Genomic DNA, 24,539 nt, shown 5'->3' on the forward strand with positions numbered 1-24,539 from the left:
CTTTCCCTCTTCTGCGGCTTTCAACAGCAGTAGCCAACACCAGCTAAGAACGTACTGTTTTTTCAGTTTAGACACATTGAGTGAACTTGAGGTGGCTTATGAAAGGGAACAGAAATTATTGTAAAAAGAGCAGTTAAAAGACTAGAAGAACATATAATCTACCCTACTTATTACCTTACCTCTTCTTAAGTCCATCTGTATGTAATGTATCCTAATTTAAATTCCCTTTCACTCTTTTACACATTAGTAAAAAAGAAAACTCTACACGAATCCAATTGTGAGTCTGTTACAAGACAAGAGAACCTAAATGACACCCTTTTAACGTACAGGCCTGGGACAGAGTGGGTGGGCTGAAGAATCCTGCTGTTCTTCATGTCAGTTATGAGGCAGAATGGATTAAAAAAATCAAAGTTTGATTATACATTTTTACATAAAGCCTTCTAACAAAATGGAGGATTCTGATTCAAAACCACAGCTCAATATCACTATTAAACTAAAATCACATCTCTGCAAGACTATCCAGCAATCAGAAGCCCACAGGGTGTGGGAAGTTTAATGTCAATGACTGAAATGGCCTGCAAAATAGAAGTGAATGCAGTACAAAGGAAAATTGCTCAGAGGAAATAATTTGAGCAGGGAATTCAAATTGAGCTCAAAGTTTGGAGCAATTTGTCTTCTCTTTGGCAGGAGTGGAGTGAGGCTAAGGACTCACTTCATATCAAATGAAATCTTTGCTTTTATTCTAAACAACAACTTTTCCTGAGTTACAGAGCCTTTGAAGGGAAGCATTGTTGCATGCACTAAGGGAGATGGGAGAACTAGGTGGGGTGGGTTGTTTGCTCTTCCACACACTTGCTGAGAAGTCTGGAGTAAAATAATCTGTGCCTCGATTTCCATGAAGTGGGAATAGTAATACTTTCTTACCTCAGGATGATCCTGTAATGTTTAAATCACTGAACATTGAATAGTCACTGAGATCCTAGGCTGAAAAGGATTACACATGCAAGGGCATATTATTTAGAAAGATGCCAACAACTGTCTAGAGGAACTGTTTCACCTACTAAAGTGGAATTACTTCTGGGGTGAAATCCAACAGCTATGATATACAGAATCATAGAAAATTAGAGTTGGAAGGAACCCCGGGTACCATCTCTTTGGGTAGCCTGTTCCTATGCTTTACTGCCTTTCTAGTGAGAGTTCTTCCTAATATCTAACCTACATTTCCCTCTCTAACTAAACTTCCCTTGCATATTTAACATGACTACATGCTGATTTAGGACATAGCATTAATACTAGTATAGAGTTTAATCTACCTAGATGGACAGCCACAAGGCAATTGCAGATGGAATATGAGTAAGATTTTGTGATTAACAGACCCAAATGAACTACACTTGGTTACCGAAGACTGAAGCCAGCCTTGGAGACACTTGGAGACTCCTGTACTGAAAGGCAGCTGGCCGAGATCAGTGCGAGCTAACCTTTTTGGCAGACATGCTACAAATTAGCCACACATCCTCTTGCCCTGCCTGATTTGCTGTTCTGCTTTCTAATCCTTGTCCTAACTGCCACTGTCTTGTCTGCCCCCTCCATGGTCTGCCAAGTGCCTATGCCATTTGTGGCACTCATGCCACAGGTTAGCCACTCCCGGCCTTGATGACATAATCCCCTCATTACTGTACTTAAATAACTACTACAATTTCAAAACACAATGCATTTCACCACTTTGTAGCTACTATATCTTTATATTGGCCCCAGATATATTATCACATTATATTCTATAAAGGATTACTCAAACTGATGTTTGGAGTAGCTAGGTGCCTAAAATGTACTGACATTCAGTAGGATTCTGGCATTTAACTCTAAGATCCTTTATTAAGAAAGGGGTTTTTACCTTAATTGAATAAGATGGATACAGCTGATTAGGAAGAGTTTACAGGCACGTAACACTTCAGATGAAGGAAAAATCAACTCATGACCTTGTGTATACAAGTCCAATATCAAAATATTTAAGACATGCAGATAAGGAAATTGGCACAGGGCCCCTAAACATATTTGTTGGTTGTAATTTTGTTTTTAACTCAACTATTTAAATGACTTAATATTTTCCAATGTGGGGGTTTTCCTCACATAGCTATAACAGTTATTATTTGTTATGAGCTATCAGAAAAAAAAGGAGCATTGGTTTCAAAACCACTTCCTAATTACAAAAGACCTAGGCTGGAAAACTCAGAAGATGGTAGTTAGTTAATGAAGACCAGATATATTTTATTTTTCACTGCCTTAATTTTTTAAGACAAAAAATACCTTCAAAATGGGCATCCTTAAACGGTTGGAGATTTTTTTGTAGTTACATCAAACTAGACTTCTTACCTGATCACTAAAGGTGCTTAACACCTACATCTTTCCATGCACCCTCCCCTTGATTAAAATAAAAACACCAAAAGATCACCAAGGCAGAAGTGTTGCTACTATGTTGGACAAGTTGTCAAAGAGAGCAAGACTTGCTACAAATTCTACATTCTGACACCAACATACACGTCACAATAGGTCAGAACCCGACAGTATGACCATTTGGTAAAGAGAAGTGTGTGTTTGAGTCTTAGAACAGCTTGGATCTAAAATCTTACAGATGAAGTTTGCATACTGTAATTTTATGCTCTAATTCAGCTGTTCCCAAACATTACAGAAGGGTGCAACAACATGGTTTAGTGGCCTTAATATGGGTCTAGGAACCAGAAACTCCTGTGTTCTAAGCTTGCCTGTGCTAGCAGCAATTCCTTATGTAGGCTTGGCCAAGTTACTTCACCTCTGTCTCCCTCCCCATAAAAATGAGGATGGTAATAGTTTCCTATATCAAAAAAGCTTATTAGCTATATTTCAAAGGTTTACATTTAAATCATAAACAGATGACAACAGTGATTTTCATCTCTCACATTTCCTTCCAAGAGCAAAAGGAATCAACCAATCTGATCTTATTAAACTAGAGCAACAACAGCTTTTTCCCAACTGTGAAACTTAGAGAGAGCTTGGCAAAGAATCTCTGATCAAGCACTTATTATTTCAATGGATTCCCTGGCCCGTGTTTCAGATAACATTTCAAAAGGTATTCCAACAATATGGCCAGGCTAGGAACCAGTTTTGCATCCCCCCAAAATTGAAACCATTTGTTTATAACTGGATTTTAGGTTATTCTAGGAGCACTGTATTGAATGTCATTGTACAGCTGGTGATTTTCTATAAGAACTCAGACATGCCATAGTACCTAAAAACTGAGATTTCCCTTGAGTCTGAAGGCACTCCAATGAAATGTCCCTACCCTCAGCTGTTGAAGGTTCAAAGCTGGGTTTCAACAACTTGTGTTTTCAATGACTGCAGCTACTGTCATAAAATATAGATTCACAGATTTCACGTGATCCCAGCAAGAAAAATATCTAGATGTTTTTTGAAAGAGTCCAGAGTAGGTGCTTACTTCTGGAGGGAGTCTGCTCCAGACCCTGGGCACACACACCATAAAGAACTTTTTTCTTATGTCTAGTCTAAATTGGCCTTCCTGGAGTTTGTGGCTGTTAGACCTCATTATCCCTTGGGGAGCTCTAATGAACAGCTGTTCTCCCAGGTCCTGATGTACCCCTCTCATATATTTGCAGGCTCCTACCAAGTACCCCTTGAGCCTTCTCTTTTCCAGACTGAAGAATCCCAGATCCCTCAGCCTCTCCTTGTACAGCCTGCCCTCCAGGCCTAGGATCATACAAGTGGCTCTTCTCTGGACTCTCAAGCTTTTTCACATCCCTCCTGAAGTGGGGCAGCCCAAAACTGGATGCAGTACTCCAGCTGCTTTATTGTGGCCATGTAAAGCAAGAGGATGACATTGCTGGTTTTGCTGGAGATGCATCGGTAGATGCACACCAGTTTGGTTTGCTTTGCCAGCTACAGCATCGTATTGGTGACTTGCATTCATTTGGTAGTCAGACAGGACCCCAAAGTCTTTTTCGGTGGTGATGCTAGCACTGCCGACCCTGTATGTTAAGAGTTCTTCCTACCGAAGTGCAGCGCTGTACACTTCTCTACATTGAAGGCCATCAGGTTTTGGTCAGCTCATCTTGAGAGCATGTCCAAGTTGGCCTGTATCCCCAGTCTGTCCTGCAGTGTGACCACGCACCCCGATAATTTGGTGTCATCTGCAAACTTTGCCAGTTGGCATCTGACTCCTGACTCCAGATTGTTAATGAAGATGTTAAAGAGTACTGGCCTGAGTACTGAGCCCTGAGGGACTCCACTGGTCACCCTGCACCACACTGATTTGCTCCCATCAACTAGTACTCTTTGGGTGGATCCAAAGACCTTGAACCACTGGTTTATGTTGCATTTGGGTGAATGAAGTACAGAGGGTGTCAGATATCTCACCAATGCTTTGGAGAAACATACAAGTAACTTCACTGCTACTAGAAACAAAACTGAATATTAAGTGCCCATACATTGGGCTCTTACTGGAAAAGATGCAAGTATTAGACTGCCATCTGGTGGGAATAATCTTGACTCATTTATCAGAGACCGTGCAGAGGAAATATCCAGTTTTGTGTTGTTGCCGACAATGACTATATTAAATGAGTTTTTTAGATCAGTAAGAACAGTCAGACAGAGCATTTTTCTCTTGCTTTATGATAAGTGAACTGGCTAAATGATGTGAGATTTTTAATAAAACAGGCATAGTCATACCATTTTGTTTTGATACTTAAGATGACCTTTTCTGTAAAAGTTTGAGGACAGATGCAAGAGCTCAAACAATTTGTTATGTTGGAGAAGTTTTTGCTACAAAATCACTTGCATTCCAAATAACTCAAAAGATGGAAAGCTAAACTGTGCACAATATAGATTTTCCTGCTTTTGCACTTTTTCACAAATGCTGAATCTTTTTTTTAACAGGTACATAAAACTAAAGTTTTTTCAGAGCTCTATACTCCACAAATAACTTTTATAGAAAATCTAGACTTCTAAATGACTATGCTCAGGGTTAGTGCTTCTAGGGGTTGAGAGAAAAATTTAACACAGTAAACAGATTGAATCTGGGAACAGAATGTCTTCCACACACTGCCACACCTGCTGAATGACCTTGCACAAGTCAGTTTAGTCCTCTGTGCTGCTTACCAACCTCCCAAAACACTCCAAAATCCTAGGATGCTGCATGATCTTAAAAGAACAAAATATCAGCAGCTCTTCATGCACACTTTTGTGGCTTCTACAGAGCTTATTATTTTGATACCGAATTTAGTTTGCCATTTTGACCTACCCATATAAATATTATCAATCTGGAAGAGTCATACACAGATTATATCCCAACTGCTTTTTTTAAATCAGAGCTTAAATTTTCTAAATAACAAATCCATGCCCCCTGCTGTCTAGCTATTTGGAGCATAGTACTGTAATTTGTACCTTCATTCTGCAAGTATGACAGTAGGGTAGCATATAAAAGTAATGCCACCCTGTTAGTAAGTGGGTTGAAGTAATGACACAAATGCACCTAACAAGAAAAATGGTACTTTGCAAACTGTCACATCTAAGCCATCATCATGTCGTACTTGGTCCAACCTTCTTGTAAATATGTAGGCATTATTTATTAATTTACACAGTGTCACTCAAACTTTGAATGTTTTATACAATTACAAGATGTAAGCAAATCTTTTGAAAGCAGGAGGCACTATGACAATGTGAACAACTCCACATAATTATTTAGGGATGGAGAAGTGAGTACTATCTTACCCAGTGATGTCCAAATATGAAAATAGGTAGATGCATGTTTCTTATAGAAAATATAAAGTTTAAATTTAATCCCAGAAGTTTTGGCTGACAAATAAAGGTGATCATTTTAACTTTTTTTAAAGTACTTGATCATATCATCACTCAACTTGATTTTCAGTTTACATAAGCTCTTCCACCAATGGCCCTTTGAGGAAATAAAATAAAAAATCTCACCAAAAGAATTAAAATTTATCTGGAGAGAATATCATCTCTATTCATGATTTTAAAACCAAGACATAAATGTACAGAAATAGCAAAAAACACAAAGAATGATTGTTGTATCAAATAAATACTGCCACCAAACCATGGGTTTTTAATACAGTTGGAAGTACAGCCCTGAGGAAGCAAATATGTGGCTGTGTGTTGTGACAGTTCTAATAGCCTTGGTTCATATGAGAGATTTCATTATTATGAAAACCAATCTCCCCAAGGTCTGGAAAGAACAATAGATGAATGCTTATAACACAATTATATTTCAATTATTTAAGTTAAGATTCTTCCTTATGCTATAAATAAGCTCAAGTCACTTGCTTGTAATAAGACAGCATGTCATCTAGACTTTGGTAAAGTGGCTGCTGATTTGGGGGGCTGTTGTAGTAAGTCTGTGTTGATGGAAACTGCTGGTTCGGTGCCGATTCCGGTTCCAATTTCTCATGAGAGGGTTCAGGCCTGTTCCAACTCTGGCTTTTTTGGTTGCTGGCAGGCTTTTGGCCCCAAAAGTAATTAGAAGGTGGTGCAAACTCTGGATCTCGTTCATCTCTAAGAGCAGACTGTCTCCTTGACCATAGTCCGGAAGTAAAATCTGTTAAGATACAGAAAAAAACATGGTAATCTGTATCCAAGTTTTACTGTACAACGATGATTTATGTTTCCTTCCTAGGAAGGTATCCCCTCCTTTCACAGTTTAGTAGCAAAGGAAAACTGAGTTGCTTAAAGTCACTTGTAAAACAGCTTTCTACTTATTTACAATGATAGGCTGAATTTCATCTAAACTCAAGAAATCAAAATAACTTTTAAAAGCATTAAAAAACTTTCACCATTCACAATTTTAATTTTAAAAAGATATAGTTTTTAAATAATCTGGTCACTGGTTTATAGAAAGTTGCTAATAGTAAAGGGCTAGCCCAAGTGTAAAGCACTAGGGGCATTTTTAGATATGCTCTGGAGGTGGGAGGGACAGCGCTTTAATTAGAGCGGCAGCAAGAGCCACTCTCTAAAGTGCCACTGTGTCTCATGTACAAGTGTCCCTGTACTTAAAAATGGTGGCAGGGCACTTGAACTGAAACTCGTTTGATGAGCTTCAGTTCAAGCACGCCTGCTGCCATTTTTAAGCACAGGGACACTGATACACGAGATGCAGGAGGTTGCTGGAGCGCAGTAATTGCCATGTTCCAGTAGGCTCAATTAATAGAGTAATTGCAGCATGTCAGAGCAGCCTCTGTGCTCATGTATAGGTGCCCTAAGATTTTGAAAGTATTAAAAGAAGACAATCATGTCAAAGTAGTTATTCTTAAAATGTACTATGCCCTCTGGTGGTCTTGGATCAGTTGTATCAGTTGTTAATGTCAGCAAAAGTGGTAGACACCTTAATTTCAATGTCAATTTTCTCATTAAAAATAGCTATGAAGTGTTGTGTTGCAATAACTCAACTTTATCATATTTATAAAACTAAATAGATTTCAACTAAAATTCAGTGTTTTGAGTGTCTCTTTAAAACAGCTATGATTTCTTCCTCAAAACCCATTTCAACTGGCATGTAGAAATTGATGGATTTTACATATTCCTGGGACAAAAATCCTGTGTGCATATTCAGCAAACAGATCCCCAATAAAAATTGTTTATTGTTATGCTAACAATAAAAATATTAAGCACTAATAAAAAAAAGTACATCAGTAGAGCAGGGAGTTGCATCTATCACATTGTTTAAGGTGCTGGTGCTAAAGTGGTTACAAATCATAGACTGTAAACTTATTTCAAGTTTTAGTTTTAATATAAGGCTAGAAATTATGTATATAGACCTGTTAGGTCCTACTGCAACACATTTCAGATATGCAAATGGCAGCTATTCAATGAATATATATTTAGTATAGCCTTTATTCATGCTACCAGCTAGGGGATCATCAGACTGGCTGACACCAGAGTTAGTGCAGGGTTGAACACAAATCCAAAGTACATTCCTAGTCTATTCCTTTTATGCATTATAAGCGCTAATGTCAGGCATGCATCATTGCATACTGCTACTTGGTGATTAATGATCTTTATAATTAACCTTTATGACTACTGTACCCAGTTAGCATTGTATCATTCTACATACCTTTCTAGGGATCAATCATGTCTGGTACTATGCCTAGTATCTTTACAATTTACTGATTAATGAACTTAATCAAGTACAGCATCCCCAACGCATGTATTGTCTCAGGTTTGATTTTACTATCCTATGTGCTTTTATCAGCTATCACAGCTAGTACTGATTCCATCTATCTTACGATGTTCTTGAACAGATCCCAAATATTCTGATGCACTCTATTGTCCTTCACAGAACTTTGGATCTCCAAGCTTTTAACTTTTTTGGGTCTGCCTTATATATAGCACCTTTTGTATTGCAATTATCTCTACTACAATAGCAGATGGATGTCTCAGGGCCCTGCTGTGCCTGTAATTCAGACAAAGCCCTCACTTTAGATCCAAATGTACTACTTACTATGCACAAAATAGATCAATAGATTCTTGCTTGTATTTACCTCAAATTGAGAATCCCCTTCTTCAGAGACCTACCTGACAATGCCTACCTTTTCCACCCACTCAATGTTTCCTCATTGCCTTTTGTCTGTTCTCAAACTCCATCTGTCTCCATAGATTCTGTTTACATTATTTGATGCAATACAGAATCTATTCATGCATTTCAAAGTGAGACTCGTGTTACACATGTGACCCCTCATATAGCACAGCAATATACTACAAAATAAGTACAGACAAAAAAAATCATACTGTTTACAATTTCATGGACCTCCCATGAATGCAAGCAGAGGATAATCTTACAGAATGTTACACCACCTGCTCAGGTCATAGCCAAGGTGGTTAATCATGGTAACGGGCACCAGAAAGAAAGGGGGAAAAGAAAATAGTTTCCTTTACTTCTCAGCCCCATTGCTGCTTATCACCAAGCATAACTAAGAATTGGGCTCATTCTATTACTTAAATAGCATTGCTTCCTATCCCACGTTAAAGTTCATAAGCTAGTTTTCTTACCTTTGCCTTTATCCCACTCGCGAACATATGGCACACCTGGCTTGGTATCTTTTCTCTCCTGAATGATAACCTCTACTTTCCTACTTTCTGAAGCAACTCTTGCAGCCATGGTGGCTTCTGGCTCAGCTGGTACTGGACCAACTACTTCATCTGCTTTTGTTTAGGAGAGAGAGGGAATAAGTTTGTTGTTGACATGGCATGAGTTTAGATACAAACATCACAGGATGCATACAAGCGTAATAGCTGTTTACATTAATGAAGTCTACAGCAGTTCTCTAATTAGAACAAAATGCATCTGACTGGGAAGATGGAAGCTTTTTAATTACTGCATACTAGTTCACAAGTGATAAGGAATAAGCCAGATAATCAAGAAACAAATGTATCAAGAGACACTTCATTAGGTTTCAGTGATACTGAAAGGCAGCTGAAGATGTGTTGCCTAATAATTGAAGCAGGAATTGGTCGAGCTATATATACTGAAGATGGGAAAATAGGTAAAATTAAAACATTAGCATATTTCCCCAGTCACTAATCATAAAAAATATTAGTAGTATTCTTATTCCTTTTCATAATAATAAGACTTAACACAGATATACTACTTGTATTTTCAAAACACTCTTCAGTTAATTACTGGTTCAGCACTGTGATGGGGTATTAATTGGGCCATGCATCCATTTGTACATCCTCATACAAAAAAAGTCACATAGCAGAGCTGGTTCTTGTTGAAGAAATGAGTCATAGTTATGACGTTACAACAAAACTCTGGCCTCTGATAGTTGTACATTGTCATTAGAAGACAAAATCCGGCCCCTTACCACCACTTGCACTTGTCTTATTTGTATGAGTATACGGAATCTGGCCTCTCTCACAAGACAGTTCTACAACTAAAATGAGATGTACTTCTTTGTACCATCCCATCTTAAAACAACTATTAAAATGCCTGCTACTCTAACTTTAAACAACCTGCTTAATTCTTGCTGGCAGGCATGATTGCTGCTGGTACTATAATAGACAAAGTACATCACTCGCTATCCTATGCATAAAAAAACCCCTGTTTTAACAAGATTCATAGATTGTAAGGCTGGAAGGGACCTTGGAAGATCATCAGGTCCAGCCCCCTGCACCAAGCAGAAAAAACAGCTGGGGTCAGGTGAACCCAGCAAAGTGACTGTCCATTTTTACATCTGTGTGTAATCATTTGACCTGTTAATTTTTTCATAGTCCCACAGTTTAATATATGCAGAATATATAATACTGATAAATACAATTAGCAAAATTCAGCCTAAACAACTTATTTTCCCCCCATAAGCAAAAAGCGTGTTTAAAAAAAACAAAGAAAAAAAGACTTGCAAAAGTTTGTACCTCCACCTTCCAGTTGGATTTCATTTTCCTCTATTCCCTCCTCTTTTAATCTCTTCATCTTCCTTGCTCGAAGCTTAGACAGTCTTGATTCCAAAACTGCCTTTCGTTTTTCTTTTACATGTTCACGTTTTGTTCTTTGTTCTTGAGTCTTAATGACAACAGAAGATATTCATTAATTAATTCTCAGGCTTGATTACAATCAATTGTGCATTTCCCTCAACAGTGCCCGAAGCAAACAGATTATCAGCTACATTATCCTAATAAGGAAAAATCCATCCCAGTCTTCGAATGCAGTCTTGCAAATTCTACCAGACACAGGACCTGTACCACTAATTTCAAATGGTGAAGGTAGCTCAGTGAACTAGTTAACTATAACAAATTGGATGTGTCTGCTTTCAAGGAGTTCTTATCTCTATCACACTTTCCCTGTAAAAGTACTTATTTCACATCTTAGTTGAAAAATTCAGAAGCTAAAAATAGGATTTTTCGCCGAGGCTACATCTATCCCCAACTCATGGCTGAAAAAGCCAAAACCAGTAAGTTCTTTGGTTTAGGATGTAAAATTTCCTTTAATGCATTTATCTATACCTCTTCCACCTACAACTGCTTCCCAAAGTTGATGCAATAAGCACTTCTTTACATATTTTATGCTTAGACTAATACAAAATGTGATCAAGTTCCTCAACTTTCAGAGCCAACTTCCCTGAGGGTATATTTATCATGACTGCTTGCAAGTGGCAATTTTGAAATCTATGTAAACATTCACTAGAAAAGCTACAGTAAATGAGCATTTTTTTTAATGCAAACCTTCAGGCTACCTCCTTTGAAAAAATGTCCCCAAATATTTTGCTGTTTAGTTATCACAAGTCATGAGTGAACAATTCTGAGCCTAAACACATTTACAACGTTGTACTCAAAACAAGGTTCCACAAGTACAAGTCATTTATTATTTGTATGACTGTAGTACCTAGGAGTCCTGTAGCCGAATCAAAATACGATTATGCCAAGACCTACTTTTAACCCCGTACCTGTTCTCTTAGCATATCCAATGTCTCCATTTGCTTGTTTCTTAGTTCCTTATCACGAGAAAAGGAAAAATAACCAACACCAAGCTGCCTGGCCTCTGAAAGGAAGGAGGAGTTACAACAAGGTTATATTTTATCAGAGTTAACAATCATCACAGCCCACAATTCACCGTGGTATACTTTAGTAGGAAGAAACCTGCTAGGCCATTGTGTTTTCTGTCTTGCTTGTGATTCAGACCTATTCCTAATAATAAACACACATTTTTGTCCAGTCTAGTTTTAAATGTGATGAAGCATCCTACCACCTTTCCCTAAGAGATTAAATGATTTTCCCGATTTATTTCTCCAATTAATAGAAGAATCCATTCTCTCTCTCTGGGAATTGCACAGAATCATTGTTTAACAGAGGTGAGAATTTATATCTATGGGAATACTTTTTTATGCTTTGAGATAAATCATACTTCTTCCAGAAATCATACAGTGAAGATAAACCATATAAAATAAATACATGCCATTTTCACGAATATCTTCATAATGTATGGGTCCCATAGGTTTCTTTAGGGCCTCCTCTTCCTCTTTTTCCCACTGCTGCCGCTGAATTTCTCTTCTCATGTCTTCAGAGAGCAGACTCTTCTCGTCAGTATCTTGTCTAATAAAGAAAGCAGGATATGGATTACAGAATATAAACTGTGGGTTCTGTGGAAATGAACACCAGAAGCATGGGCTATGTAGGGCACTACTGGAAGAAAATGAAGGTATGCCTCCACAGCATAAATGTAGTGCTGAGCTGAGAGCACTGTGGAACTTCTGGCTCATGCCACAGTCTACATAGCACTGGACAAAAATATCAGTTAGTTTTGGAACCAGAAGCAATGTGACTATATTAGTGCTGCAGTATGCAGGCATTAATATGAAGCTGCTATACTGCTTCCGGTTTTGAAGCTAGAACATGCAGAGCTAGGCACATAGATAAACTTGTGCCATTACAATGATGAATGAAATATACAAATTAATGCAGTTTAGAATAAGGACTGCTATACTCCCCTCTGACACAGTATTCTAAAAAAAAAAGATCCTTTAAGATGGTACCATTTCCACAGGCTTTGTGAAGTCACTATTAATTCAAAATGCAAGGCGAAGATGAAGCTCAACAGAATATCCACCACAAACCACACTTTTCTTGGCATCTGTTGTGAAGCTGATACAAGACTGAGCAGCAACATTTTAGACTTAACATCAGAGAATGAAGTAAATTGAAAACAATAATGTACTGGCAGTGAATTTATATCTTGCATAGAAGAGATCAAGAGCTGAAGTGGAAAATACCTTACCTTTTGGTTTTCCCTTGGAGAGAAGAAACAGTTCTTTGTCCCATAACCTAGCTAAAGCAAAGCCTGCTGGCAAATCACGAGCAAACAAAGCATTTATATTTCTCATTTTATTTTTAAATGATAAATATCATGCTGAAGAATCCTCAAATGAGAGAAACAGGAACTTACACTTCAACTACAATAAAGCTTTGATCATGGAGACTCTAAATTTCTTTCCAATATAATTCTCAGCTCTGCCATTACAGTTTTATCAGAATAGATGTAATGACCAAAACAAACAAATGGAGCTCTAACAAATTCATTTGGAATGTCACCCTGTATTTGGCTTCCTAAAAAACCTTGTAATCAGACCATTCAGGCTGGAAAAAATTTGGAGGGACTGTTCACAGTTCAATAAATTAAATTTCATCAGAAAAAGGACCACAGTTGAAAAATAAATCAAGTATCTGTCAGGTCACTAACTTACTTTTTTTAGATGTTTGTTTTATGGTAAAATACAGGAGCCAATGCTGCAATTTAAAAACAAGATGACACTGTATGCACATGCCTATCTCTTAAAGGATCAATTGCTGGAGCAAAATAAAACAAACTTTGGACTACTGCTTGTGTTTCAAATGGAAAGTTTTGATAAAATGAGCTACCTTTTCCCCAAAACTTCATAAAAAGATTGTAACAGTTTAATAATAAACCAACAATAATGCACACTGTTTGTTTTAAACATGAACAGGATCAAATTCTACTGCTATCAATATAAATGCAGATATTTTTATGACATAGAGGAATTTTGGATTTACACTAAGGTAAAAGCAGTTTGTAAAATATCGTAGGAGAAAATATTGCCACTAAAGCCACACCTTTTCCCCTGAAGCTCTTTATCCATTTTAAGCAGATCTGGCAAATCCTTCTTCATACAGCGTCTAGATCGGCCTAAGGAATCCACATAATCGACCCTGAAATTAAAGGGAAAAGAATTTTATAAATGGAGTTTTATATCCTGAGATTTATAGAACTCTTATCCAGTAGATAAAAAGTTTAGTACTTTCCCAAGAATATTCACCCTCTCAGTGTCTTATGTTTACCTCCAGCATAACAGTCGATAGAAACAGGATAAAAGTATGCATTTTTAAGAGAGGCCATGACAGATTTATTGTATTTATATATTGTACTCCATCTCATGCTCAGCCTGTCGCCTGTCTCAGACACAAAATAGTTTAAAAACTCTTTAAAAAGTTACAATATCACATAGCTCCAAGTCAAAATAAAATTATGAACACAGTATTTGCTTCCTGTGGAGAAAATAATGATGCAACATTGACTTCTGACAAATTTAAATTGCTACAGTATATTTCAATTATCAGTCTAAGGCTCATTTACTAAGGATTTCAAGTGATTTTTATCTCAGTTGAACAAAGGCTGTGTAAAATGATAGCAAAATGTTCCTTTGAAACTCTAAAAGAGATGGCTTTATGCAAAGCTCTTTATCATAGTGAATGCTCCATTTATAGAATCAGATAAACAGAAGTAGTTATTGATGCTAAAGAACTTGGCAGCATTAGTGGACCAAGTGTCCCAATCATCCAAGTTTTGAAAATTCAAGTCACAGCTGACAAAGTACTGCTGATCCAGAATGCAATATGATCCCTAAGGCTAACTTTGAAACACTTGTGCCTTCACAGGATCACAGGAAAGCAGGGTTAGTAGGGGTCCCAGGACCTGCTCAGGAATCATGCCCATCTAAATCATCCTATGCAAACATATGCCTACCTTTTTCTTAAAATTACACGAACAATTCTCTTGCACAACTCCCATGCACAATCCCCCAAAGTGCTAATACCCTAACCTGACACAGGTAAACAGGGGGAAGAGGGCACTGCCAATGTCCTGCTGCTTCAAGGACAGAAGTACTTTGTTAAAATACACTTGAGCAATCCAAGGAAGAGGACCATGCCAGCTGCACTCAACACCCAGTGCATCTTGAGGAAGCCAATACACACCCCTGACTCCTGTAGCACAAGGAGGGGAAAAAATCCTTCCCCATGCCATGTCGTAACCAGCAAAGCCCAGAAGCATGGGAAAAAACAAAACATCCTCTATTCTGCACAGCAACGTGACTAACAAACAATGATAGCAGAAAAAAAAATTCCAGCCAGACCCACTATTTATTATGGTTAGAGAACAGTAAATATGGCATTGTCTAAGGCCTTTTGAAGATGGGGGTGCCATTGTGCTGGATACTGTACAAAAGTAAGAAGAGAGGCAATTACTGCTCCAAAATGCTTATCAAGACAGTAATTAGATTTGCCCTCCTCCTTTTATTGAGGTGGTACAGATACATGTTGAAAAAGAATACAGAGAGTGGAATACATTGGCTCATGTTTCTGAAAATTAAATGTGATCAGAGCACAAAATAGCCTGATAGTTTCATCTCTGACTTACATGGTATTTTACGGATGTATTTGGTAGCTGTGTTGGTCTAAGACAAGAAGAAATGCAAAAATCCAGAACTCTTGATTCAGAGATGATACCTTTTATTAGACCAACTGGGAGAATTGCAAAAAAAAAATCTTATTATTAACTTGCAGGAAAAGATCATTTTTTTGCGACTCTCTCAGTTGGTCTACTAAAAGGTATCATCTCTGAACCAAGAGTTCTGGATTTTTGCATGGTATTTTACAGCTTTTTAGTTCTTTGCCCTCTGTTAGCTCCACCTCCCATTGCACATGGTGAGAGAGATTAGAGGACATTCCCTATCTTAACCCAGTAAATTACAAAACTTGATGCCATTTTTGCAAACTGGTTATTGCTGTTTTAAGCTGATTCCTAATAATAAAACCTCCAACTCCATTAACACTTTTCTTTGTGAATGGACAGGACTATCTAGACAGAGAGGCTTCATAATTATTTCCAGTATCTTTAGCAGGAGATTATCATCTGCCTGAAACAGCTACAGAAGTGTTAGCAATATGGTTAGCTTGAAATTCTAGAATTTAAATGTAAGGGAGGGTCAGAAACCATACTTGTCCTATAACTGAAGAAAATCTATACAAAGCGTAGTGCCATGTAGCCAAAATTATTGCTGTTTTGGACAGCCCCATGTCATCAAGAAAAAATAGCTATTTCAAAGAATAAAGAGGGTGTTGCAAAAAACACAAAAACAGTCTCTATCAATAATCACATTTAGAACTGCCCTAAATTCACCAGAAAAGTAAGTGGACTTCTTTAATACAATTATTATTTTATAGCATATTTCCCTGAACAAAATATGTCAGTTATATGAACTGACTCAAACTCTTATCATGTGTTATCAATTTAGAAATCCTAGTTGAGGAAGGAAATTTTACGTGGAAATTTATTGGCGATTTGAAAAACGAAATGCTGGGTAATTTTTTGGAAGAAGTAAGATTTTTCATTTTTCAGTCTAAAAAGGCTATGTTTGAAATCAGAATGATTTTAAGTACTAGGTAATAACTGTTGATTCTGTTACAACTTAGCCTTCAATACATATTATAACTCAAAAAATTCCCAAGTCTAGCTGCAATGAACAAATCAATCCTAGCGAGAGCCTCAGGGACACTACAGGAATGTACTGGAAGGCAAATAAATAGTGCATTCTATACTGTGACATTCTTCTCTCATACTGATAACTGAATTTAAAGGGAATAACTGGTGGGTTACCTACTTTATTATTTCATCTACTGAAGTGATCTGAACAGAGATAAAACAAGAATCCAAGAAAGCTACTGGGTTTTCAAATAGCTGCTTCGGCAACAGACCTACAAAACAGGACTGATATACAAACATTCCATCTCTGGCTTTTAAAATTTAACTCTGACTTAGGAAAAGGCCCAGCTGATATCATCTGATCTGTGTAATGGAAGACTTCATCTGAACTCCCTAAGAATCAGTAACAATTGTATTATTTTATATGCCACAGAAAACATGAATTTGAGGAATTCAGTGTAAACAGTATCACCTTGCTCAGTTTTGATAAAAGAAAAGAGATGAAAACAGCAGTTAAGTAAAACTGAACTGCAAGTTTACAGATATTCAAAACCGAACAGATTAAACTATATGGAAATAAGCTATCCCATATCGTGTCCTTCCTACAACATAGAAAAATCGATGTAAAAGAATGCTGCTTGTGGTGAAAGGACATTATATCAGCCAAAACAACTGTAAAACAGATTGCCCACCCTGTGAGATTGCTAAGAAATAAAAAACAGACTTGTTTCAATGGTTCTGCCCATTGTATATTACCAACCATTCTTCACTGGGGTCCTGTGGAGGTGGTATTTCCATTTCAGGTAGTTTTTCTTCTTCATCTTCCTCCTTTTCTAATGTCTTTCTAGAAGCTTCACTCCTACATAGATCCTGTACCTCTCTCTGATTGTCTATGATCTTCTGAGTGAAATCCACAAGGTACAAATTCTCAGTTTCTTCATCTAGGGCAGAAAATCAATTCTTAGATAGCAGGCATCAAAAGAACAGAACTGAACAAGAAATCAATATGAAATAGCCACAATCAGCTCTCCAGCTGCAAATGCCCTTGACTATGCTATCAGATAATACTTTAATCTCATCTAGTGCCAAGCAAACTCAGAAATATAACCTGACTCCTTACTGATGAGCTGCATTTCTGAAAGCAACTTTGTTTAAAGTAATAAATCATCTTTGTACCATACAGAAAAATTCACAGATAAATACCCACACACTCTCTTCGCAAAAACCGTTTCTCTATGAGCATTGGTTGTGCTAATCAATAGTTTCAATGCTCATTTACAACATATAAAATAAAACCATCAGAATGAACCTTTTCTTTCAGTTTAGAAAAACTGATATTAAGATAACTAATTTGAAGGGAGAAAAAATTATTTAAGAAATACGTAGTCTATATGAAACAGCTAAATAAACCTGCAGCAGGATCCTTTAGTCATTCGTGTAGTTTCCAAAATGGGTATTAAAAAACTGTCCTATAGAATTGGCTACATGAAGAGCATTCATATAAGTCTCTTCCTCCACAATTAGAAACTTTTCAGATAGAAAACCCAAGAACGGTAAACTATTACGAATCCAGAATACACCTCTCTCCCAATGACAAAGCATAATGAACCCACAGTTCTCCATTACAGCAGAATACCCTTCAGAATGTAATAATCTATTTTTCTTTCTTTGCAATATAACCTGTGTCAAGTATCTCTAAAAAGGCTTGTTTCGTTCAAAAGCAAATGTTTATTGATTAACAGAAGTAATGTATTTCAGAGCTGAACAGCTGTCAACTACCAGGTGGTTAAGGCCAATTTTGTAGCCTAACAAAATAAAAAGCAAGATTTAAAAAAAAACAAACAAAAAACAACAAAACCTAAAAAAACCCCAAAACCCAAATGCTGGTTTCACGCTTGTTTTGTTCACCTGGAAAGTCTCCTTTAGTCATCTTCTCATATAGTTTTGCTTTTTCTTCTAGTTTCTGCCTGAAAAGAAAATGTTGTTAACATTTCAGTATGACAGATTTCAAATACACCCCAAAAAGAATAGTTTATCACCACTTAGACTGCAACGGAATAAGCAAATGCTGAAATACATTTGATACTTGTCTTTGAAGCCCTTTTAACCAAAGGCTCTGAGTTTTTCCTGCTGTGCCCCCTACCATCCTTGTGCTGCATTAAGTGCCAGAGAGACTACTAACTATAGCTGGAGGAAAATGCAGAACCCTGAAATCTATTCTTGGCAGGTAAACAAAAGACAAATTTTCCTTTAAACTTAACTGCAATTTCTTGACATGTATAGATATCTGATTATATAGTCAGTATCATGAAACATCTGTAGCAACATTACTGCAGTTATCAAAGAGATAGGAACATCTTGAACAAAGCAATTCTTTTCTAGCAATGAGATATTGAATACCCACCACAAAAAGAGATGCTTTCCAGAAAACATGATTTGGAATAGACACTGGATATGACTACCCTCAGAAACCTAAGCAGGTTCTGATTAGGGTACTAGAAGCCTTTCTCTGAATGCTTCTAAGAAACAGAACTTCTAATATATAAGAATCATTGCCAAAAAATTGAGATTATCAATTATATTTTAACTCGGTGTTATACTGTAGAGCTAACTTAGGCTGATGATTGGTCTTTGATGTATAGAATTCTGATGTTGTTTTGTGCCTATGCCTCTCCTGACACACAAGAAAAAAATCAAGACCTCATCACATTTTGACAGATATAAATATTTAAATATAGATATTTTCTAAAGTAGCCTGAAGTAAGACATTACATAAGAAATGAACTAATTGCATCCCTATAAAAACAAATTACTTGCTTCTCCTTTTACCTGCACACTACTATTTACAATATCCTCTCCCTGCAACTGTTAAACATTTTGTACATTTTGCATATATTGCATCTCTTATAATGCCTAAAAGTCACCTCGCTTTATCTAATGTTTGCTGCTCTTCAATCTTCTGCTCAGCATCTTTCTCAGCTCGTCCTGAAACCCCTGTGTTCTGTTTGTTCCAGATGCTTGGTTTCTGTGGGACATGAGTTTTTAAAATTAGATTTCAACTATGTGTGGTTATTGAAGAAAAATCAATCTGTAAAGAGAAAAAAAGCTGCAGATAACTATTAGTCTAACCATTTTAAATTTAATGATCCATCTCCTGTGCTGATGAATGCAGCAGGTAGGTCTGAACAGCACACTGAATTACATGCAATATAACAACTCAGGAGAGGAAAGCCAGTAAAGAGAATCACATTGTTTTTATTTTATTTAAACATCTGGAGACTGAATAGTAATGTCCATGGAGATACTATGGTATTTATTTATAACTGTTTTAAAATAAATTTCATCCAATCCAAAAACCGCTTTTATGGCTTTTAGTAGTGAAAATTTTCAAGAAACTTCCAAAGACTAAACATGGCTTTGTGAAAACAAGATAAGTACTGATATAAAGGTATCAGTGAATATTAAAAAAAAGTTTCCAAGCAAATATGGTCAACAAAAATATTTCATTGATCTTTCCAGATACAATTAGTAATGGCATCAATAAGTAACACAACACACAATTTTTATGGGACTATTTTTTCAGGGTTGTATCACTTGACCATCTGCAGAATGTGTAGTAAAATATGATGCACAAGGAATGAGAGGACAGTTTTAGACTTTGTGCGAAAACCTCAAACAGAAAGAGGATGATAGAAATTCAGTGAAGACCACCATCAAGAGTTTACAATTGAACTGAAATACTGTATTGACATGTTCTTTTGATTGTCTAATGCCTTGTTTTTTCCATTTTGTTAAGTAAAAAGAATAACAATAAAGATTCACTCATCATGACTTATTTCTACCTTATTTGTTGTTTTGGGTTTTACAGGAACTCCAGCATCTTTCAATAGTTTTTCTTTCCTGAATTCTTCTTGCTTTCGGAAGAGTTCAGCCTTCAAGTCTACCAACTACCTCGCAGAAATAAAAACAACAGAAGTTACCAAAGGAAAATAAAAGGAAATTCCTAGTGAAAAAGCAAGACTGTGGAGCTATAACAAAATCGATTGCATTTCTGCCATGGAAATGTGGACCAGGAATTTAACATTTAAAAATTTACAGCAGTATCTAGAGTTCAGTAAACCAAAATAATGACATAAAACACAATGCACAATAGGTGGTTTAAAAAGATATTTATAGACAGTTGCTATATTACTGATCCTTCACTCCATGACAGGAAATTTGCAGGGACAGAAGAGGTATCATTTTATACAAAGCTATTAACAGCCTCCGAAGACCAACAAAAACAGAGAATATATAGTAATAAAATACCTGCTTGGTTTAATTTAAAGACTAACCTGTATGAAAATTTGATGACAATTCCTTTTCAAGGAAGAGTCTTAACTGATTGAGGTTAGTCTTTATAAAAAATCTAACTCTTTGCACACTATTTTTAGTTGCTTTTCCTATAAACATTAACATAAAACTCCCACTTGGCATTATTTTGCCATCCCATGTGCTATTCAGAAACTTCATTAAAAGGGTGCGTGATCTTTAAGTACCCTTTAGGAGTGTTCTTGATCATGTTTTCTTGCCTGCCAGTCCTGTAGAAAACACACTGGTAACATGTACCTTAACCAGGTAAGTGGAAAATGTTTGATATTAAAATGCGTCACAAATTTTAGCATTTAGCTACCTCACATAATGTCACAGAGGAAAAAAAAAGGGGGCCGGAAGGGAGCTCAGGAGGTCATTTAGTTGATCCCCCGACCCACTGTTCAAAGCATAATCATTATCATGATACAAAACAACACTAACCAACCTAGATTTTCCTGAACTGTTTAAAGTGCTGTCCCACAAATTCACCATCAAAGGCTTTGTATACAATTTTATTTATTCCTATTGCTCATTGTTACAATGCAATTGTTATACTATGCTGAGAAGGGGAGTGAAGATGGAAAAACAATGCTCTGTTGATTTTTATTAATAAAGTTGTTAGTGAGAGCAATACAAGATATGTAAGCTAGAAGTACTTAACTTAACCTGAAGTAAGGTGACATTTTTACTGTTTATCTATTTTGTGCAATCTGGGTGGCCTCTCAATGAAGTTTTTTACTACTTCCATATCTGGGATTTATAAAAGCGCCACTGCTCTGCAGACATGAAAAAAACTATAACTCTTGGTTCCAAAAGGACAATTTTCTTGCCATTTTCCAGTTGGTCTAATAAAAGGTATCATTTTGGAACCAAGAGTTCTAGTTTTTTGCATGTCTTTTTGTCTCAGACCAACACAGCTACCAAGTACAACCACTGCCCTGTAGCGATATTTCAAAACCAAAAACAGTTTTTGATAGCACTATCTCACTTCAACTGATTAAAAGCAAGGGAATATCAAGCTACAGGCCATCATGCAGACATGCCCTTACATCCAGAGAGAATATTTTCAATAAGAAACTGCTTCTTCACACAAAATTTCCTGCTGCCTCCTGCAGGTCAGGGAATCTACTCAGGTCTCCCTTTCACAGTCAAACACAAAACCTTAATTCCAGTTCAGAAACACGAGCAAATTCAGCACTGTGTTTGTGGAGTAAGGTATATACTGTGTCACAGCATAGCAGCATTTCACCTTACAGGCAATACGTTGAAATCTTTGGAGAAAAAGCACCAAGATGCACACGCTATTTTTAAACCAGTGAAAGCACTGTGTAATTTTGTGAGCATTTGGTAGGGTGGAAAGGGCAGCTTGTTGCTCCTTGAGCAGAGGCTCTCAACTTGTTTAGATTCAAATCACCCCTTATCAGATTTGAGGCACCCAGCAGACAAGTGCCTGCTCTTAATTTTCAGTCATTTTTTACTATGGAAAAATACTAGAGTAATTCTTCTGCTGCAAAGAACTCAGAAAGGCCACAACAAATCATAATGTTTTTAACCCTACAAATTCTTAACTGGATGATAACTCCTTTCAAGAAATAGTCCTAGCTAAAGTTAGTCTTCATAAAAAACGTTAACTCCTTTTTCATTGTTTATAGAGTGCTTTTCTTGCAAACATGAACATAAAACTCCTGTAGGTATTACCATATTTCCTTGAATATAAGATGACCGATTATAAAAGTCCTGTTGATATTACCATATTTACTTGAATGTAAGATGACCCCCCCCAATAATCAGATTCTATATATAGGAAATTTTATAAATTTGTGATAATTATGCATCATATTAGTCCAATGCCAAAAGGCTCATGATTTACCATATAGTTCATTGGGCTGGGCCCCAGCAGTGTCAACAGGATTTCATGCCATGGTGACCCCATAACTCAGCACTGCTCAGTATGTGCATACATACTCCAGGCACCCGCCACAAAGAATCCACGTGCTATTTAGTCCCTGACTCATGACTAGAACTGGATGGTTATGTCATGGGTCCTGAGATGCTGAGCAACCTCACAGCGAGCAGGGCCACGCTAATCATACGCAACTGGCTGAGAGAGGGAGGGACAGAGGGATTCTGGGTGAACTGTTTGGGGCCCCATTTGGCAATGTTAGCCAGACATCAGAGGCTGGTGAAGAAACAAGACTCATTGGAAATAGGACAGAAAGGTGCAGCTCAGCTGTGGGAGTGAAGAGGAAGTCAAAATGTCTGCAGTGTAATGGCTCAGCATGACTTGAAAAAGAGCTGGCGCTGCAGGGGACTGCACTTAATAGGCACTACCACATACCTTACTCAGATGGGCCAAACTAACCTATCCACCGTTCTGGCATAGGTTAGGAGGGGAAGTAAACAGAGAACAAAGAGGACAGAGATGCAACTGGACCCGGAGACAGCGAGAAGGACTACAACAGGGTCAGCAGCAGCGGAAGTGACAGCGACACTGAATGAACTGAGAATTGTAAACCCCAAATTGGGGCTTGGACTAAGGGACTGCGATGTGGGTAGGTGAGGGTGGATGCGCAGAGGCGCAGGCGCGTTTATTATAACCAGAAGCGTGGGTTTCTTAATACAGTTTTAGGACGTGTGGCAGAAAGCTTATGACAGAGAATGTATATGTATAGCTCTCTCTATATATATAGAAATACATTTTAATTTAAAAAAAAACAAACAAAAAACCTCTTCCCAGGTACTAACCCATGCCAGAAAGTTAACGTATAGCTACCGTCCCACTGTTGTTTCCAGTGGGAAGATCTTGGCTTTACACTGACTTCACGGAGCCGGGAAACTGCTCCCTAGCTTGCCCCTGCGGCCGTAGGGGCATCCGAACCCCACGCCTCTGGGCCTGGGCCTACACGTAGGATGCCCGCCAAATGATTTGGAAACATCTGAAGCCCGAGGCGGGGGTGGAGGATGTTTGCTGCTGGCAGGGCCACACACGGTTCTTAAATAACTCACGAATTTGGATTTGATTTGGTTTGGCACGTGAAAAATTTTCCTTAAAATTTTTTTTTACAAAAAAATCTTTTTCACAGGTTCCCATCAGCATCTAAGTCTTTTTTGGTGTGCACGTGCACACACACACACGTACGTCCCAACAGCACGTCTGCCCGACGTGGGCTGTGTCTTATGGTCACGCTCAGCGCTGGCTGCACAGGATCCACTTCTCGGCCGGCCGCCATGACAGAGCGTGACCGACTTTTGGCAGCAGTTTAATGACGGGCAATGAGGTTTCCTCATCCGCCGATGCAAGAGGAGGGGCTGCTGATTGGAGGAGGAAACCTCGTCTTGTATTTGAGTAAACGCGGTCTTTCCCATTCCACGGGTGACCAAAACACGTCACTTAAGAGCTGCGTGGTTTTGAAACACCCCTTGGGCCTGCACCAGGAGGGCATCTTTGTCCTGCTTTTACAGGACAAAGGGGGGAGGGACGTGACCCGCCGGCCCCGTGGCTCACCGAGGCAGCCGTCACATCCAGCGGCTTCTTCCTGCGGTCCATGGCGCGGGAACCGGCTCCTCAACCGTCACCGGGAACCGCCGCTCATCGCCATCTTGCTGGCATTTTGCGGCGTTGCCGTAAAGCGCAGCACTAGGCAAGCGGCGGAGAGGCCACAGCCGCCGGGGAGGGGTCCTTTTGCGACGCCGTAAAGCGAGGCGGAGCTCGCCCTGCGCCATGTTGGTGAGGTCAGCGCGGGGGAGAATGTAGGGGCGGGGCTTGCTCTGCGCCATGTTGGTGGGGTCAGTGAGGGGAGAGGGTAGGGGCGGGGCTCCTCTGCTCCAAGTCTTGCGCTGCTTTCCCTTGGGATTGCTTCATTATCTCTAGATTATTTAATCACTGTTTATTTTAGACGGTGAATTCATTTAAATAGTTTAA

General features: G+C 38.1%; 1 protein-coding gene across 2 annotated transcripts; it reads right to left on the reverse strand.

Annotated features, from left to right (window-relative positions):
* Positions 1-4,638: 4,638 nt before the first annotated feature.
* On the reverse strand, positions 4,639-24,245 carry CCDC174 (coiled-coil domain containing 174). Of its 2 annotated transcripts, none has more exons than XM_006270799.4 (11): positions 24,123-24,245; positions 20,107-20,211; positions 19,189-19,289; positions 18,173-18,231; positions 17,025-17,205; positions 13,618-13,713; positions 11,945-12,081; positions 11,436-11,530; positions 10,408-10,555; positions 9,046-9,195; positions 4,639-6,598 (listed from the first exon to the last, which is right to left on the reverse strand). In XM_006270799.4, exons 1-11 carry the CDS (start codon positions 24,162-24,164, stop codon positions 6,315-6,317), a joined length of 1,398 nt encoding a protein of 465 aa, XP_006270861.2. In that variant the 5' UTR covers positions 24,165-24,245; the 3' UTR covers positions 4,639-6,314. The 2 variants fall into 2 exon arrangements, with proteins under 2 accessions (XP_006270861.2, XP_006270860.2); XM_006270798.4 differs by having other exon boundaries at positions 9,046-9,198.
* Positions 24,246-24,539: the final 294 nt, after the last annotated feature.

This window comes from Alligator mississippiensis, chromosome 12, assembly GCF_030867095.1.
Source record: "Alligator mississippiensis isolate rAllMis1 chromosome 12, rAllMis1, whole genome shotgun sequence".
In the NCBI taxonomy this organism is placed as follows: domain Eukaryota; kingdom Metazoa; phylum Chordata; order Crocodylia; family Alligatoridae; genus Alligator; species Alligator mississippiensis.